This window comes from Ursus americanus, chromosome 25 (assembly GCF_024610735.1).
Source record: "Ursus americanus isolate L20-20 chromosome 25, mUrsAme1.1.p, whole genome shotgun sequence".
NCBI classification, from domain to species: Eukaryota; Metazoa; Chordata; class Mammalia; order Carnivora; family Ursidae; genus Ursus; species Ursus americanus.
The window spans coordinates 45,985,565-46,006,417 of NC_142151.1; the positions used below are offsets into that span (position 1 = coordinate 45,985,565).

Here is a 20,853-nt window from a genome sequence, read left to right on the forward strand (position 1 = left end):
ATTAAATAATATCTCTGGCTTCTGTTTTCTTTCCCATAAGAGCTTTACTCTTATTTACAACCAAGGCAATTCTAGTCTTATATTTCTAAGACATGAAACACATTTATTTCTTCTGGTCACATTTAAAAGAATATATATTAAGAATAACAATAATCATAGCTCTTCTTAAGCTCAGGAATTTTGACTGGGTCATCAGCTTCCACCAAAATCTTAGAAGACAATGAAGTTTGTAAATAGCAGTCAAAGTTAAAACTCAGAATTAGGCATTTCAGTCCTAAGAGCACACAATCTTGGAACTGGGAAACAATGTCTCAATATCTAAATTACAGATGTTGATAACTATTACTGCAGAAACCAATTTTCCTCTCCTCTGGAGACATATCTAGAAAAATGTTGCTATGGCCAATTTCAGAGTAATTACTGCCTGTTCGCTCTTCTAGAGTTTTTATGCTTTCAGGTCTCACATTTAGGTCTTTAATTCATTTTGAGTTTAGTTTTGTATATGGTGTAAGAGTGGTGTAGTTTCATTCTTCTGCATGTAGCTGACCAGTTTACCCAACACCATTTGTTGAAGAGACTGTCTTTTTCCCATTGGATATTCTTTCCTCCTTATAGAACCAAGAAACTCTTAACTGCAGTTCAATTCCTCTACTCTTCACATACTCTTTCTTTTTGTCTTGTTTCTCAACAGTAGAGTTGCTTAAAGAAAATAAAAAGCAGCATGAGAAACCATACAATGATTACAGAGTTCATTCTCTTGGGCATCTCAGACGACCCACAGCTTCAGGTTGTAATCTTTATCTTTTTATTTATGGCTTATGTATTAAGTGTCACTGGAAACCTAACCATCATCATCCTCACCCTGATAGACCATCATCTCAAGACTCCTATGTATTACTTCCTGCAGAATTTCTCCTTCTTAGAAATTACATTCACCAGTGTCTCTATCCCCAGATTTTTGGGGGCAATCATTACGAATGTCAAGACCATTTCCTATAACAATTGCTTAGCTCAACTATTTTTCTTCATCTTCATGGGTGTTTCTGAATTTTTTCTTCTCACTGCCATGTCTTTTGATCGTTACGTTGCCATCTGCAAGCCTCTTCATTACACCACCATCATGAGCAAGAAAATCTGCACCCTGCTTGTCTTTGGGTCCTGGCTGGGAGGATTTCTTACCATTTTCCCACCACTCATGCTCATCCTTCAGCTAGATTTCTGTGCTTCCAATGTAATTGATCATTTCTCTTGTGACTATTTCCCCATTTTACAACTCTCGTGCTCGGATACATGGCTTTTAGAGATGATTGGCTTTTACTTTGCGTTTGTTACTCTGCTCTTCACTTTGGCCTTAGTGATTCTTTCCTACCTGTGCATCCTTAGCACCATTCTGAGAACCCCGTCTGCTAGTCAGAGGAAAAAGGCTTTCTCCACGTGTTCCTCTCACTTGATTGTCATTTCCATCTCTTATGGGAGCTGTATATTCATGTACGTCAAGCCTTCAGCAAATGAAAGAGCATCACTGACCAAAGGAGTAGCTATTCTCAACACCTCAATTGCCCCCATGCTGAACCCTTTTATTTATACCCTGAGGAACCAGCAAGTAAAACAAGCTCTCAGAAACTTGCTTCATAAAGTACTGTTTTCTAGAAACAAATGAAAGTATGTATGAACATGAATGGATGTCATGGTGAAGACCCAACAAAGGACAAATAAAATTTCAACGTCTAGAGTGTCTTCCAATAGCCATCTCCCAGGTACTTGCAAGGCTGAGCACTTTAATTTTTCTCTTAAACCCGAAGTAACTATGTTGTGTCTTTCTTTCAAACCATCTATGGGTTCCATTTTCTCATTGATTTACAATACTATATAGAAAGGCAGTGGCTATAAAACATATATCATTTGGCTGATTCTGAATAATAAAAATATTGTGTACGGTAGTAGCTAATCTTACTCTTAAATTTGATTTTCTGTTACTGATATCACAGTTTCTTTCTTAAAGTTATAAAAAATAAAATATATTATCTGAAACAATGATATTTGTTGCATACTGTGCAGTATTTGTCCAATTCTTCCCTTTCAGCTATAGGCTTGTTTATTTTATTGCTTGTAAATTATTTGAAGGTCATATGTCTTCTATTTTCTAGCTATGCTTAAGGTGTATGTTATGTCTTATTTTATATATTCTCCTTGTTTATCTGTATTATATTTAAAAATATGAGATAGATGAGTATTTAGGCAGTCACTGTTACACTCATGCCACCTGGAAGTTTAATAGAAATTTCACAAATAATAATATCTCTTCTGTAGAGAGCATTTATTCTATGCCACATACTCAACTAGGTATGTCCTAAATCATATCATGTTTAGTTTTCACAGCTATATAGCAAATTAGAGTGATTAACTCTTTTTTACAAATGTGTAAATTGAAAGGTTGAGTAATTTGCCTGAAGTCTTGAGTTATAATAGCCAATGTGATAACCTGAATTGAAAAATGAAAACTTTTTTTGCTCTATTTATACATTTTCTGAACTCTTATGGACCTGCATATTTTGCTTAGCTTTTACTAAGGACCTGCACAATTATATTGATGTTTTATACTCACATTATATCATTTGGAGATGATTATATTATTATAGTCTAGTCAGGGAAGGTACCAATTCCTAATATTATACTTGGCGTATACACCAGAACATTAATCAATCAAAACAAGAACTTCCTCAACTGCCATTGCTGGTGAGCAACGGAGTGAGAAGGAAAAAAGTGTAAAGTACTAGCAGTATTAGAGTACCAAAAATTCTTCTTGGAAGGCAGATTAAAGTTAATGGAGACAATGAATGACTTAGTACACTGTGGTAGATTACCAGGTTTTAAAAATGACTCTACCAAAGACACCTTTAGTAGAGTTCTAAAGTATGAATGGAGCTATTTGGTTGGTAATCTGTGTCAGTCTGTTTCTCAAGAGAAGCAAATCACACTTAGAATGGTTGTTTGCTCGTTATTTTTTCTGTTTCATGGACACTGTCCCCCAAGCTTCCTTGTCAAATCTCAATTCTAATGTGTATTATGTTTTCTATTCCTTAGTGTTTTGTGTGCAGTCCTGTTCTGGCAATTTTGATTCACTGAATTATTCCCTGTGAGCCAGCAGCAGAGAGAACAAATAAATTACGTAGCTCATGCTACATAAAATCTGTGTAGAAATCATACCAGACAGTTTTAACACACCTTCTGATATTTTCTCTCTTTCATACATTGGATCCTGTCTCACTCTCTATACTCAAGATTAAATGGGAAATTGAGGACAGAAACATTAACTGTTGAAAGTGAAGGGGTTCACTGAGAGGTAATGTGTTCAGGAATGCTGCTTTTCCTGGATTACAACAACGGCAACTGCTACTATTTTTTATGTCCTGGCCATTCTGCGTGTTAGCGAGCCTGTATGAAAATCAGAGGTAAGTGGGATATATAGAAGGCAATGGACTCTCCCAAACTGTATCATTGCTTCATTATTTTCAGCTCAACTTTTAATCAGATTAAAAAGGATATATTGGAATTTCATATTTTGACTGGATTTATTTTTAAAAATGTAAAGGGATCTTAGTATATTTTGTTTTATTTTATCAATTTATTCATTCTCTATTAAACAAAAGGAAGAAACTATCATATCTGTGCCCTTGTTTCTAATTGAATATTGGTTATGTAGTACTTTCTTTAAGAGAACAGACTTTAATTTTAGGTAGTCTCTGATTATATTGAACACGTGTTAGCTATACAAATATATCTAAGGTACAAAAACACATTACCCAAGTGCTTCATTTGGAAATAAAGATAAAGTTCCATCGGTGTGTCATAAAAGCTAAATGAGATAGAATATAAAAGTCCTTAATATTTCATTTGAATAAATAACGCCTTTGTACAATCACAGTCACTATGAATATTCTGCCCAAAGTTGGAAAACAATTCCAACTAAATGAAAATAGATAAACCAGCACTTCTTAAAGTATATTTAGTGCCACATGGATTATACAGCACTTTCATTTATATTATTTCAATTAATTCCCAAAACTCCTTGAAATTTCATGTGCATGGTAAACAGAGAAAACTGATGCTTAGGAAAATTAAGTACCATCCAAAGTCACAAATCCATTAAGCGGCCCATTTGTATTTTTAACCCACGTTTCTCTAACTGCAGAGCCCATATACTTTCTGCAATAGCAATTTACTATAGAGTGTCATAAGTAAGAAATTAATAGTGTTTTGATGTCATGATCTTATTATGAGTTTATGTACTTTTCCTTTTTTCTTTGATTATTGATGACTAAATAAAAAACAGAGCAGTGGTGTTTTCAGAATGAAATCTTGAAGGTACTTTGTGGCCATCTTATTTAACAAATACGAAGTATTATTGTTACTTTCATTTTGAACAGCTCAAAGAGTATGTCTCAGGGGTTCTCAGAAGGGGTTCTTGGTTTTGATGAAATGGGTGGACGATAATTTAAGTTTAACCTAAATCATGTTCTTCCAGGGGAAAGATGGATCTGCATTCAGAAATAACAAGATGAGCTAAATGCTTAGAGATATCCTTCATACTCTGCTTGAGTACATCCTTGGGATGGCTTCGGGCTTGAGGAATCATATGCACCTTGTAAAACATTGAGGTTTTTTCTCCCCAAAAGCTGCTGAACGAATGAATGAATAACATCCATCCATCAGGCTTGGCTGATGTTGGTAAATGAATACAGTCCACTGATTTTCATTAACATTTTTACACAGTATAGTATACCTCCCCCAAGTCTATGATATTGGATTGTCTCTTGGTAGACATTCTTTAATCCTATATTCATCAATCCTAGAAAATTGGCCTTTAAGTACTCCTTTTCAGTATTCTCACATGAATCTATATAAATTAATACCTTCCTTCACAGTTCTTCATACATTCCCTCAAAGGTTTAATCAGTAGCCAAAATGTGTAATTCAGTTAAGTCATTATTTTTCAGAAAGTGTTAAAATTGGTAGGAAAGTTAAGAAAATAAAGAATATGCAAAAAGTTGAAATAAGGTTAAAAATGCAGTGCATTGGCACATTATTACCTTTGGAAGAGTAATGATATACCTTTTTTAAACTAAGATCTCCAAAGCCAGCAAATTTGGTGCAGAAATTTCAATTTGGGGATTGAATTGAAATTAAATTCAAATGAAACCAAATATTGTCTATTTTATGAGAATGCATATTGAGGCTTCCAGATGTTATGAAAAACTAGTGCTTCCTAGGAAAAACCCTGATGAAGGAAGAGTATTGTTACTGAGCAGGAATAAAGTTAATTAAATGAATGAATTCTAAAGAAATTTAATGAAACCAATTTTGAAATAATGTTTTATGAAGTTTTAAAAATTATATATCAAAAAATTTGGGTTTCATGTAGATGTCTTTTCTTATAAATTTACTCCATATGGGGAATTTAGGCCCAGTAGATAAATACATCTCGAAAAGCAGGTAAAGTAGGAAAACACATCTTGTAAAACAAAGACACAACCTAAGTAATATGCAGCCAGGAATTGGGAATACAGTAGAGAACTTCACCTGATTGGTGCAAGATGCAAGAACAAACCCAAAATGAATGAATTAATTAATTAGATAAGTGTTTATTTTAAGCCTCCTAGGACTCTTCAGGCACTGGGCCAGGTTGCAAAGGCTCTGAAGGTCGGACTCTGTCCTAACTTTCAGACTTCCACAATGTAGCGGATGAGTTTACAAGAGATTTCAGCACAGATGTTTGTGGGCTAGGAAACATGAATCGAAGAGTCATAAAATCTTGCCTGTAGATGAAAACACATAGTATTTCTGCCAAATTCTGGCTCCACACTTGGACCTTTGCTAATCCTCACTTCAGGTTTGTTCCTTGTGTTTTCTCCTAGAGGTCTGGCAGGAGAACAACAGATAAGCAGCTGAAGAATGAGAAACCACACAGAAGTAACAGAGTTCATCCTCCTGGGATTGTCAGATGACCCACAGCTTCAGGGGGTGATCTTCATCTTTCTCTTCATCACCTACACCCTCAGCATCATGGGGAACCTGACCATTATCACCCTTACCCTGCTGGATCCTCACCTCCAGACCCCCATGTATTTCTTCCTCAGAAACTTCTCCTTGCTAGAGGTTTCATTCACAACTGTCAGCATACCCAAGTTCCTGGGCACCCTGATTACAGGAGATAAAACCATTTCCTTCAATGATTGCATGGCTCAGTTCTTTTTTTTCATTCTGTTGGGAGTCACTGAATTTTACCTTCTGGCTGCCATGTCCTATGACCGTTACATTGCCATCTGCAAACCTCTGCATTACATGACCATCATGAATCCCAGAGTCTGCATACTCCTTGTCTTCTCTTCATGGCTGATTTCATTCTTAATTGTATTCCCTGCACTCATCTTGCTCTTAAACCTTAATTACTGTAAGTCTAATATTATTGACCATTTCACCTGTGATTATTTTCCCCTGCTACAACTTTCTTGTTCAGACACAAGGTTCCTAGAGATACTGGGGTTTTCCTGGTCTCTGTTTACTTTAATGTTCACCTTGGTAATAATAATTCTGTCCTACGTATATATCATCAGAACGATTGTGAGGTTTCCTTCTGCTAGTCAGAGGACAAAGGCCTTTTCCACATGTTCATCCCACATGATTGTCATCTCCATCTCCTATGGCAGCTGCATTTTCATGTATATTAAACCCTCAGCAAAAGACAGAGTGTCTCTGAGCAAGGGAGTTGCTGTGCTGAACACCTCAGTAGCCCCCATGCTGAACCCCTTTATTTACAGCCTAAGGAACCAGCAAGTCAAGCAAGCCTTCATGGACAGGGCAAGGAAGATTGTATATTTCTCAAGCAAATGAAATGCTATGGTGTCACAAATTAGACACACACATATTGCATGGCAATTTAAAATACACAAACATGAGATCTGAGCAACTTCTTCAAATTAAAATGCTCTTTCTGTCATCCTTATTCATTCTTTCTTTCTAACAGGTTACAAGCAGAATTAATATATTTCTCATTTGGTTGAAATAACTTCATATGTCCTTCTTGCTCCTGTTCTCTGAACCCTTGGTTAGCTGCAACTTCTTGATCATTAGTTGTTTTAACTTGTAAAGTTATACTTTGCATTTTGTTTAGGAAAATAACTATCACCTGGAATAGAGGAGACCTGTAAATATTGTTGTGATATTTTCCTTACTCTATGCAGAAAATATAATTTTGTGATTTTCATTGATCTTTGTTCAGAAATCCCTTCACCGTCTTGCAGTTTCTCTAGGGAAAAAAATTCTTGAAATGCCATATGATTTAATGAAAAACTTGAAATCTTTCATTTAAAAACCAAGACACATTGCTCACTAAGTAGGGTGTGTTCATACAATGTATCTATTGGTTAAAAAAAAAGCATAGCTATTTAACATATATACTTTCGTAGGCATGGTGCTAAATACATCTCCATATTTCCAAATCACATTATGACTCGAAGATATAGGTAGATGTACAAGTAGATGCATATATACATACATATGTATACACATACTGTAGAAAGTAGTGAGGAAATAGTGTCTTAGATATGTAGAATAAGTTTAACTTCTCTAATTCCATGGAATGTATGCTTCATTTTCTGACTATGCTGAAATATATATGTATAGCTCCTTTTCTAGTTTTGGACTAGTTTGAAACTGGGCGTGTGTCTAAATTATTTGATGCCTAAAGAACAAAATCATTTAAGTTTTGTAGAAAATAAAAACTTCATAACAGAACAAAATTTTCCATTTCATATAAAATTAGAATTTCACCTGTTAACATAGTCTTTCACTCATTCTACTTAAGGTATTAAGTGCCTAAAGTATTTTGGAAAGATGTATGTGTATGTAAGTGTGTGTGAGAGAGAAAATGAAAGAAGATTATGGATACAATAAAGTATTCTAAATAATATAAACCACTTTTTAGTAATAGAAAATATACTATAATCCTAATTAGTGCTGCACTAATCCTAATGATTTCTGTGCAAAACATTCAACTGAGAAATAAAGTACAGGAGTTGTTGAGAAAAAAATAAAATAAGTAATAGAAAATTGAAGGGCATTCAAAATGTAAGAGAAAACTTACGACTTCTCAATTTCATCCTATTGAAGTATAATTTGTATGTGAAAGAAGGCAAATGTTTGACAAAGTTAGGGTTTCTATAACATCTCAACATACTTCCCCATTGGTAAATCAGGTGTCAGATAAATCTGTCATATATGATGTACCATAGGGATAGAAATGAACCTGTCAAGTACATAGCATAATTAGCTATCAATAAATAGTAGTGATTATTATTAATATTGGTCTCTGTAGCTAACTGCTATCATTGTGAATAAGTACAAATTATATTTATAAAGTGGTAAGAACACTTAACTCGAGATCTACCCACTTGTATTTTTAAGGGCACAATACAGTATTGTTAAGTGTAGACAGAATGTAGTACAGCAAACAATGTTCTTCAATGCAACAATGTTCTTCAATGTTCATCTGCAACATCTTGAGAACTTATTCATCTTACAGAACTGAACTTTATACCAGCTAACAGCAACTCCCCATTGCCCACCCGCTCCTTCCTAAGACAGCCACCGTTCTACTCTCCATTTCCGTGAGATAGACTGATTTAACATCTCACATAAGTGGAATCATGCATTTGTTTGTCCTTCTGCTTGTTTCACTTAGGGTAATATCTTTAAAAGAAATAAAAATGGAAGAGAAAGAAATAAACCACCATGATGATCAGAGTTCATCCTGTTGAGCCTTCCTGATGATCCTGAATTCTGATTGTGATTTTACTCTTTCTATTTACCACATACATGTTAAGTGTGAATGGAAACTTATCATCACCCTCACTTGGGTGGGCTTTCATCTATAGACGCCTATGTATTTCTTAGCTAGAACTTCTCTTTCTTAGAAATCTCATTTACAGTTACATGTATTCCTTGATTTCTGGGGGTAATTATCACCAGGGATTATATCATTTCCTATAACAGTTGTGCACCCCAACTACTCTTTATTTTCATGGGGTAACTGAATTTCAAATTCTAATTGCCATGTTCTTTGATCACTATGTTGCCATTTGCAAGCCCCTTCATTATACAACCATCATGAACAGGAAACTCTGTAACCTGTTTATGTTATGTGCATTGCTGTGCAGGGTTCTGACCATTTCCCACCATTTACACTCCTCACCCAGCTGGATTACTGTGTTTCCAATGTCATTGAACACTTTGCATGTGGCTATCTTTCTTTTTTGCATCTCATTCAGATACATGGCTCCTTGTAGTAATTGGCTTTGCTTTGTTTCAGTTACTTTGTGCTTACTTCGGCATTGGTGATTTTGTCCTACATATAAATCACATTGCTAGTCAGAGGGAAAAAATGTTTTTCTCTACTTGCTCTACTCACATGATTGCCATTTCTATTTCCATATATGTTAATTCTTCTGCCAAAAAAAAAAAAAAAAGAAAAAAGAAAAGAAAAGAAAAGAAAAGAAAAGAAAAGAAAAGAAAAAAGGCATCATTGACAAGAGAAGTAGCTATTCTCAGTAATTCTGTTGCCCTCAGGCTGAACACTTTTATTTACACCTAAGGGACCAGAAAGTACACAAACCTTCAAAGATTTGGTCCTCGAAGTACTGTTTCATACAAACAAATCAAAGTTTTGGGTAGTATGAATGAATGTTCTCATGAAGATTCAATAAAAGAAAATGAAATTTAAACTAATTTGTACTATCTTTCTATATCCATATCACAGACACAGGAAATGCTGAGCTCATTTGCTAAAAACACTCTTGATAACATGGATGTGGCTGAGTTGTGTCTTCCTTTAAAACTATCTGTAGGTTCCATGTCAGTGATTTGTGATTATGAATATAAAACCAGTAGTTATGGAACATAAATCATTTTGCTGACTATTCTGATTAATCAAAATGTTTGATCAAAAACACTAATCCCAAAAGATATATGAACCCCTGTGTTTTTTGCCACATTATTCACAATAGCCAAGATATGGAAGCAATCCATGTGTACATTGATAGATGAAAGGATAAAGATGTGGTGATATATATATATATATATATACATACACACACACACATATAATGGAATATTACTCAGCCATAAAAAAGGATAAGATCCTACCATTAGCAACAATATGGATTGGCCTAGAGGGTGTTTCACTAGATGAAACAGGTCAGACAGAGGAAGACAGATACCATATGATTTAACTTATATTTGGAATCTCAAAAACAAAGCAATGAATAAACCAGCAAACAAAACAAAAACAGATCCATAAATACAGAGAACAAACCAATGGTTGTCAGAAGGAAGGGGTAGGGATATGGGCAAAATGTGTGAAAGGGAGTAAAATGTACAGACTTTCAATAATGGAATAAATAAGTCACCGAAATAGAAGGTACAGCCTCAGGAATATAGCCAATGCTATTGTAATAGCTCTGGATGGTGACAGATGGCAGCTGCACTCGCGGTGAGCACAGCATAATGTATGGACTTCTTGAAATGCTAGGTTGTACAACTGAAACTAATGTAACACTGCGTATCGACTAAACTTCAGTAACAAATGTTTTATACTGTAATTATTTAAGTCAATACTGTTTCAATTTATTTTAAATATCTCTTCTCTTATTGATATAAAATTATTTTTCCTTTTTAAAGTTACCTGCATCATGAAATAAATATCTAGCAGCACCATTGTTTTTGCATACTATCTGTAGTGTCTGTCCAATTCTTCCCATTTGGTTAATAAACTTGGGTGCATTATGTTACCACTTACAAATTATTTGAAGGTCATGTATCCTATGTTTTCTAGATATGAAGTCATGTGTTATGTCTTGTTTTATAAACTTTTCTTATTTGCTGCATTATTTTTCATAAAAGTATAACATAAATATTTAGGCAGCCCCTAACTCTTTATTTTTTTATTTTTCTTAAACAGTTATTTATTATTTATTTATTTATTTATTTATTTATTTATTTATTTATTTATTTATTTTAGAGAGAGAGAGAGAGGGCATGTGAGGGTGGGGAGAGGAGCAGAGGGAGAGGGCATGCTGCCAGCTCTGGGCATGGAGCCTGACACAGCTTGAACTCAAGACCCTGAGATCATGACCCAAGCCGAAATCAAGAGCTGACCGCTTAACCGACTGAGCCACCCAGGCCACCCCAAGGCAGCCACTAATTCTTATGCCACCTAAAAGTTTGATAGGAATTTCATAAATAACAACTCTTCTATAGAGAGCATGTATTTTGTGTCATATGAAAAACAAGGTATGTTCTACACCATATCATATTTAATCTTCACAGCTATATGACAAATTAGACATGATTATCCCTTTTTACCAATGTGTAAATTGATGCTTAGAAATGTTGGATGATTTGCCTAAGGTCTTGAGCTATAACAGCCAATATCATAGCCTAATTTGAAAAAAAAAAAAAACAAAACTAAGAAAAACTTGTGTTTGCTCTCTTTTATATATATTTGAAACTCTGTAAGGACTTGCAAATTTTGCACAGCTTTTACTATAATAAGCACAATTTTACTGGTGTTTTACTCACCTTATCTTATCTGCACATAATTATATTATTATAATCTAATCAGGGAGGGTACTAACTCTTAATATAATACTTGACATATAAGTTAGAACTTTAGTCAGTCAAAACAAGAAACTCTTCAGCTGTCATTGCTGGTGAGCAATAGGGTAAACAGGAAAAACGATATTACGTGTAATGTACTAACAGTATTATAGGTACCAAAATTTCTCACTAGGAGGCAGATTAATAATAATGGAATCAAGAAATGGACTTAGTACAATGTGATAGATTACCAGTTTTAAAAAATGTCATGGCGTAAAGATGCATTTAGTTGAGATCTATGTTAGGAATTAAAATATTTGGTAGCTTATCTCTGTTTGAAAAATAATGTCAAGGAAAACAAACTTCATACTTAGTGTGGTTGTCTCCTTGTTGGAATTTTTCTTTTCATATCACATTGGACACTGTCCCCCAGGATTTCCTTTCTAAAGTCAGTGCTTTATATGTTAGTAGTTTATGTACATTCCTATTCTGACAATTTTGATTCACTGAATTATTCCCCTTGAGTGAGTGGCAGAGAGAATAGACAGTAGTAAGTACTTGTACAAGTTAAATCTGTGTAGAAGCCATGCCAAAGAGTTTTAAAACACTTTCTGATATTTTTCTCTCTTTTATATATTTGATTCTTTCTTACTCTCTACAGTTAAAAAACTATATTCCCCTTGGAAAAAATGGGAAGGATAAGACAAAATGTCAGTACTAGAAAATATACTTGTTCTACGGCAAAGGGAAGGCTATCAGAAATGCTGGCTCCTCTAGATGACAATGATGGAATTTGTTAACATTTTACTATTCCACTCATTCTGTGTTTGCAAACCTGTATGAAAAGCAGAATTAAGTCAGGCATATAGAAGGTAGTGAAAGTCTCTCAAACCTTATCATTGGTTCATTATTTAGCTCAACTTTTAATCAGATTAAATGGCATGTATTGAGGTTATAATTTGCAATTGTTTATATCAGAAAGTATAAAAAAAGGATAGTATTTTTTTTTATTATATCAATGTAGTCACTCACAGTTAAAGACAGGAAGTTAGTATGTCCCCATCTGTGTGTTTCCAATTGAATATAGGCTATGTGGTATTCTGTTTAAGAGAACAGACTTCAATTTCACATTATATTTGACACTTGCTAGCTATATGAATTTATGTAAGGTACATAGCCACTCTGAGCCTCAGTTCTTCATTTTGGAACAAAGATAATAAAGTCTACTAACTACGTTATAAGAACTAAATGAGATAAATAAAAAAATCCTTAAATATTACTGAAATAAATAATGATTTTGTTAAACCACAACAGTGAACAACCTTCCCAAAGTTAGGAATTAATTCCAACTAAAAGAAAAGTAAAATAAATAAAACAGCTATTCGTATGTCCTAGTAAGTACCACATAAATTACAGAGCATGAGGTTTTGAGTTGATATTCAGCATAAACCCCTACAGACACTTGTGTTACTACTTCTGAAAATACTATTAAATGTGATTTGGTGATCTTTTTTTCCTTTGGGTTGTTTCTATATACAATTGTATGAATTTCAAAAAAAGTCTGCTCATCTTCGTTGAAATGAAGAAATATAAAAAATTCAGATTGAGTCAGGGAAATGGTCATCTAAATTAATTATGAAGAAAAGTAAAAGACAACTCCAATAAAACAATTCTTCCAACCACTCAGTGGGATCAACCGTGGAGATTTTGTTTCATGCAGACAGATGGAAAGTTTCACAAGAACTCTAGTTAATTTGTCAAGAATGAATGAGTAGTGCCAGAAGTGTATTTCAATGCAATTATGAAGCTGAGCTAGATATTGCCCAAAATGCTAATTAAATTCTTTTCCTTTTCTCTAATATATTAAGTGAGCATGAGTAATTACTTTATTGAATATTTCAATAAAGGAAAAAGAAACAGGGTAACAATCAGAAAAGCAAACTGTTTTGGAGACACTCTCTGAACATATTTTTAAAATGGCTTTTAATAAGGTTTAACTAAAGAATAGATAAGTCAGTAAATAAATAAGACAAAAAAACTAGACTTTCAAAATCATTGCATTACTAAGGGAGACTTCCACCCAGCACAATAGATATCATTTTTATTTTAATTTTTTTTATTTAAAACACCTGAGGGGGGCGCGTGGGTGGCACAGCGGTTAAGCGGCTGCCTTCGGCTCAGGGCGTGATCCCAGCGTTACGGGATCGAGCCCCACATCAGGCTCCTCTGCTATGAGCCTGCTTCTTTCTCTCCCACTCCCCCTGCTTGTGTTCCCTCTCTCGCTGGCTGTCTCTATCTCTGTCGAATAAAATAAATAAAATCTTTAAAAAAAAAAAAAAAACACCTGAAATAAAGTGGAACCAGTCAAAAGGTCCTCTCTCAGACTGTCAAAGGAACATCATTTGAGACTTAAATTTCATGTACTTTTTAAAATAGAGTCCTTTTTCTAACCTTGAGCATCAATGAAATTGCCAATGACTAGTCTGTCATTAGATCACCTTGACTTGACAGTAAAGATTTTAGAAGGATAAGACATCAACATGTTTTAAAAACAAAAGCCTTGAAGATGTTTTCTAGCCTTTTTATTTAGTCACTATTCAGTATTGTTTTTAAATTTCAATCTTAAATGGCTCAGTAAATCTGCCTCAGGAATCCTTAGAAGGCAAGTCAGAATTCATTGTTTGAAAGGAGTGGAAGGAAATGTGTATTTTAGCAGCATAAGCCATGACACTGAACTGGAATAAATATAATTAAATATAATTTAGTTGCTGAGATAAGCAAATGGAGCAGAATTATTCCAAGAGATCTTAAGTGCTGTAATTGAACTGTACATCCAAATGGGATTTAATCTAAGGGCAAAAAGAATAGCTAAAAAAATGTTTAAATTGTTCCTAGGTAGGAATCATGTTGTGGATGGTAGTGGTGTCACTGTTATTCTAATGCTGTTGTATGTGCAGTGTGAGGAAAAGAAGCAAATGAGGATTAATGTGATATTACGATCTTATCTAATTCTATTCATAGCCAGGGCACTCATCATGAGATAAAGAAAATATACATGTATAAAAGGTATAAGGGGTTTCATAAAACTAGTGTAGTCTTAAAATTAAATGATACATTGAAATTATACTCACAGGCATTTTACTTGGAAAAAAAAATACGTGTTTGCTGGCCCTGTCCACTGAAAATACCTAGAACGGATGATGGAACTCATAGTAATTATCACAGCTAGTGCCCAGTTTCTTACCTTGATTCACCATTTCCTAAGCAATATAAGGAGGCCTCTTTGGAGAAATGACTCAGTCCAGTTGTAACACAGAAAAGTGTAGCATGAGCCTGGAAACACTTGTCCTACAAGACGGGAAGGAAACAATCAAAGAGGAAAAGTGTACTCTCCAAAGAGCAGGGTCTGCCCCCTGGCTAAAGCACTCCAAAGAGACAGTGATGCCAATTTCAATCTCCCTTGAAATATGTATGTCAATCACTAATGTGACCTACGACAAACACAAAATCTATAAAGCCATGTCCTCCTAAAGATACCGACAAAAAGATCCTAGAGAACCAACTCTGACTACTGAACAGAAACAAAGCAGGCATGCATCTGGGCTTCTTCCTATAAACTGTAACAGTAAATAAGCAAATGGTAAACGACAGATTAAGAACATAACCATTTGCAGCACAGAATGAATTAAAGGATCCTGCCATTGACCAACAATAGCTGCTAAGAATAAAAATAGAAGACAACTAAACATGTATCTCCTGCTGACAGTTGCAAAAAAAATTCCCAAACCTAAATTTTTGCAAAAAAAAAGTTCCCCAACCTACCCCTGGATTAAGCATCTAAATCCAAACAGCAATTACAGGAAGCCGTCGGAATGAGCATGCGGCCAAGTGAGCACTGCTGCGCATGCGCCCTCCATGACTGTGAGGGAGTTTCTTGTTGCTTGTTAGTAGGGCTTTTAGGGTAAAAACATGACACCATTTCATTCTTGCAACAAAACTGATCTATAGGATTACGATATTATGTAGTTAACAGTTGCTGAGATGTTCTCACCACAAAAAAGAAAGGGTAAATATGTAAGTGATAGATGTGTTGACTAACCCTATCATGGTAATCATTTCACACTACACAAGTGTATAAAATCAACACACTGTACCCTTCAAACTTACACAATGTTCTCTGTCAATTATATCTCAATAAAGCTGAAAATAAGATAAATCAAGTGGACAAGGGTATCACTCCCTATGATATAAAGCCACATCTGCCAGCATGCTCTTTTACTGGGTGCTCCTGTAACTCCTGTAACTGGGTGCTCCTGTAATATAAATACAGTATATACAGTCATAAATTTGAGTTATGCCTACCTTTTCCTTCCCTTTTTCACCACACTCTGTTCTTTTTTTTTTTCTTTTAAAGATTTTATTTATTTATTTGACAGAGAGAGAGACAGCCAGCAAGAGAGGGAACACAAGCAGGGGGAGACAACACTCTGTTCTAATTCCCCTCTTCCGGTAAGTAATTTCCAAAAAATCTTGCATTCCAACTGTGATTTACTTCTGTATTGGTAACTATGTCATTATCTGAGCATACCAACTGACAATTGTACTTTTATGTTAAGTGTATGTGTTGTTATTTTATTTAGATATATTACACTTATTTAATATTAACTAGTTATGATATAATATGTATTATTAGTTTATATAATTATAGAATACATGTATGCCTTATTATTAACTGATTACATGTAATATAATTTTTATTATCAAAATATTTGCGAAACTTAAAAAATGACGTTAAAGACAATAATAATTCACTATCCAGAATTTCAAATAAACAAAATATTTGTATCTGGTGATATTTTTCATGAGAATATTAAAGATATGACAAGTATATATAAAGGCCAAGTTGAAAAATTAGATGGGCAAATTGACACTGCAATTAAATATTGCTATTTGTACTGAGGGTTAAATTAATGTGTGTATTGGCATTTTTAAAAAATGTGTCCATAAGATGTGCCTTATAATAGTTATTATTTAACTTAGAATTAGGAAATAAACTTGCTTCTCAATGCTTCAACACCAACAAAGCCTAAGGATAAATAACAAAAAGGATATATTTAGAAAAATTTATATTTCCAGATGATTAAATATAGATTAGATTGTGAGTTTATTTTTATAAGACAGCAGGTTTCACAACAGTTTTAATTACTCATAAAATATTAAGAAATTGTGATTAATGGAAGTAATTATCTTGTAGAAGTCAACATTTTAGGTCCTCTGTGGGATACAAAGATGAACACAACCATTCTCCAAGGAGATTCATTACAGAGAAGAGTTAAAAGGCCACTGAGAAATGCAAGGATGTTTTCCAGAAATTGCTCATGGTCTATAATATAGCACAGATCCGTCCTGGACTTGTCCTTTTTCCCAGGAGATCAATGAACAACTTTCTTTTGAGGTTAAAATAAGTAGACTTGGAAAATTTGAGCTATAAGTGCAAGGGAGGAAAGCCAATCTAGTTTAAGAATCTGCACTCATACCCAATGGTGTTCTATCCCTCTCAGTCCTTCCTTCAAACAGTACTTTCTTAAGTTTTTAGATCAACGCTATTGACGAGGACTATCGTATTATTTCCACATTTTTTAAGGTTTCTGACATTTCATTTTTATTTCCTGAACTGTTTCCTTTGAACCATCAAAGGAAATCCAATCTAATCTAATCAAATTTGGTTAGAGTGAACTTTGCCGGAGTCTGGCACAGAAGCAATGATTTGCATTCTATTCGTCACAGCACAAATTTGACTATTTAAAATATAAAGGAGGTAACCGTCATAAATTTAACAATCAAAATCTACAGCACAGGACATCCAGCACAGCTAGGAATTACCTGAATGTGTTAGCACAAATAGAAGACATTTTCCTATATGTTTCTGAAATATCCTTATGGATCACTGCTCTCATGTAAAAGATAAGTGTGAGGCAGAATTACAAGAGAATCATTTTTTTTTCCTAAAGCTAATATCTCAGAAAGAAGGGACTGGGCAACAATCTGGGTGACAGAGCTGCTAAAATCCGAGGCAAGTATTTACTTTCCCAATTTGTGCTTCAGTATAAAATTAAAAAAAGACGCATGTCCCTTTAAGCTCAAAAATAAGAATATTTTTGTATGTACATTTCTAGCAAGCCACAGAAGATATGAAACATTAGTGATTTTCATGGAATTACAAGAAAAAACAAATGAGTAAGTAAGTATGTTCTCTACTTGTTAAATAATATAATAAGGCTATTAACTCTCTCATAGAGTAAATATGTATATAATATTCTACTATTTAATATGTATACAGCATTCTCATGCTATCCTGAAAATTACACCCCTAAAGATTAATATATAAAATAAAATTAGTAATTAAATTAAATAATTAATGATGATTTTTTTTGCTAAGAAAATCGTTAATTGATTTCTTATGTCATAAGATGTACTTCAGTCTTCTTTCACTTTTACTTTGTGATGGAATTAAGAGCAATTATTTCTGTTTTTAGGTGGTGGTATAACTAGTAAATAGATAACAAAAGAAAGAAAAACGCATATTTTTAAAAATTTTCAAACAATATGTAATGATTTACATAAGTTGGACAAAGCAAGAAGTACTGACTTTATTTACCATTTCTCAATAATGTGAGTTATTGTGTGAAGATTAACAAACTTCTGCTACATTTCAAATAAGAAAACTAGTAAATAAAGCAAAGCTCACAATTATGTATTACAACCAAATGCCAACAAGAGGCTCAAAAGAAAATAAGATCAGCATGGACTACAGCATATATTTTACAACTGTATCAGCGATGGTGACCTTGGTCATCATGAATTACACATTTCATGTCCCCCCTTTAATGCTCTTGCCATCTAGATATCTTTAAAGAAGAAACAGGAGAGAGAGAAGGGGAGGAGGAGAGAGAGAACATGAGAAATGAACCACACAGTGATCTGCTTTGCTTGGGTTGCTTTGCTCTTCACTTTGGCATTGGTGATTTTATCCTACATGTATATTGTCAGAACGATTTTGAGAACCCCGTCTGCCAGTCAGAGAAAAAAGGCTTTCTCCATGTGTTCCTCTCATATGATTGCCATTTCCATTTCTTATGGAAGCTGTATATTTATGTATGCTAATCCCTCTGCAAAAGAAAGGGCATCATTGACAAAAGGAGTAGCTATTCTCAATACCTCTGTTGCCCCCATGCTGAACCCCTTCATTTATACTCTGAGAAACCAGCAAGTAAAACAAGCCTTCAAAGATGTGGTCCATAAAGTAGTATTTTCTTCAAGTAAATGAAACATTTCTTCTGGGGGAGAAAAAAAAGGACACTCTAAAGAGTAACTAGGTAAAATCCTGAAATTTCTAAATCTCTGTATCAGTATGCTTCTTCCTATAGTCTCTTATATGCACATTATAGTTAATTAAATATTTTCCCAGCTCATTTCTTCCACTTCCATACCCAAGTTTCTCCAATGCATTGCTTATTGACTTCTTTTAAAATATGGTAAACTTTATTTCTCCTGCAAAATTTTGTGGAAATGAAATGTATTTCTATAAGACATTCTCTATAGCACAATGTGGAAAATAGTATTAATTTTGTTAATAAATTCCCTAAAAGGTGCACACGGTTTCAAAATTAGTGTGTGATTTCTTGTGTGTTTTCAAGTAGTTCATTGGTGATCTCTTAACATTTAAAAATCTACACTTCCTATACTATTGTATATTAAATTCAGTTCTTAAAAGCAGTAAGTAGCTGTGATTTGCACTTTAAATGTAGAGCTTTATATTTTGTGATATTTAGTGCATATAACTAGGTAAATATTGATCATGTTACTGAGTACTATTTATAGAATTTCCATGCTCTCCATCATTTTTAAAAAAAATATTTATACTTGGGGCACCTGGGTGGCTCAGTCATTTAAGCATCTGCCATCGGCTCAGGTTCTGATCCCAGGGTCCTGGCATGGAGTCCTACGTCAGGCTCCTTGCTCAGCGGGGATTCTGCTTCTCCCGCTCTTTCTGACTGTGTCTCTGCCCACTTGTGGTATCTTTCTCTCACTTTTTCTGTCAAATAAATAAGCAAAATCTTTAAAAATATATTTATACTTGGTAAAGATTTGAAACAAATGCAGAAAAACTAACACATATGCCACTTCTCTAATTCATTGAGCACCATATGACAGTTGTTCTGAATAATTTGTCAGACGTGCCTATATGTCTCTAGACTACGCTAATAAAGATATTGTTTTCTGATTGGAGCATTTTTCTGTTTCTTCATGTTCCTTGAACCTCTGTGTTGATACATATGCATTTGAAAAAAAAAAAAAACCCATCTCTCACAGTCTTGTAAACCTGAATTTTTGCAGAGGAAGACCCTCACCATTCAGCCCAGCTTCAGTCCACAAAATTCTGGGGGCCTCTCAAAACTTTTCCAAGGATGTGTCTTCTCAGACTTCCATGGGGATATTCCCAATTAAAAGATTTTGCCCTTTTTCTTATTTTGTTGGAGTTTGTAATCCCTTGCTCGCTCTGTTTCTCTCTGTGTTAACTCCGGCCCTTGAAGTCACATCCTCCCATCCAGATCCTTCTTGTCCTCAGCAGCCTACAATCACCTAGAGTATGTCAAGTGCCCTCAGTTAACAAACGTTTTTATTTTACCTTCACTATTCTTTCTATAATGCTCTTCCTTACTCTATGTAGATCTGACTTTGTGACCTATATTATTATCCTTTTTCTTAAAGCATTTCTTCTAACAATTTCCTTCAAGCCTGGATACTGACAACACATACATTTAATTTCTGTTTGTCCAAGGAATTCTTTATTTCTTCAGGATTGTTTTTATTTTTGTTAGTGGCGGTGGTTGTTTTTGTTTGTTTGTTTGTTATGGGTTTTTTTGGATTGTAACTCTCTCCGTTTTCCTCTTCTGTTCTTGCATTCCGTCTACTTTATCCACTAGAGTCCTTGTGGTATTAAACATATTTGTTTCAAATTTCCAGTCTTATCATTTTAACACCTCTGCCATGCCTGGTTCTGAATCATTCTCCGCCTCTTCAGATTGTTTTTTGCCTTCGTTATGCTTGTACTGTTTTCTTGACACCCAGTCACGATGCACTGGGTAAAAAGAACCAGAGCAAGCAGACCTTTAGAAATGTGATGGTCAGGCATGGGGG

At 34.3% G+C, this 20,853-nt stretch overlaps 2 protein-coding genes and 1 pseudogene across 2 annotated transcripts; all 3 read left to right on the forward strand.

Moving 5' to 3' along the window:
- The first annotated feature begins 721 nt into the window (after nucleotides 1-721).
- On the forward strand, nucleotides 722-1,660 carry LOC123778903 (olfactory receptor 6C3-like). Its single transcript, XM_045776558.2, has one exon. The coding sequence runs from the start codon at nucleotides 722-724 to the stop codon at nucleotides 1,658-1,660; it is 939 nt and encodes a 312-aa protein (XP_045632514.2).
- Nucleotides 1,661-5,952: 4,292 nt separating this feature from the next.
- LOC123778897 (olfactory receptor 6C1-like) lies at nucleotides 5,953-6,891 on the forward strand. Its single transcript, XM_045776553.2, has one exon. The coding sequence runs from the start codon at nucleotides 5,953-5,955 to the stop codon at nucleotides 6,889-6,891; it is 939 nt and encodes a 312-aa protein (XP_045632509.2).
- Nucleotides 6,892-8,299: 1,408 nt separating this feature from the next.
- On the forward strand, nucleotides 8,300-18,979 carry LOC123778886 (olfactory receptor 6C3-like; annotated as a pseudogene).
- Nucleotides 18,980-20,853: the final 1,874 nt, after the last annotated feature.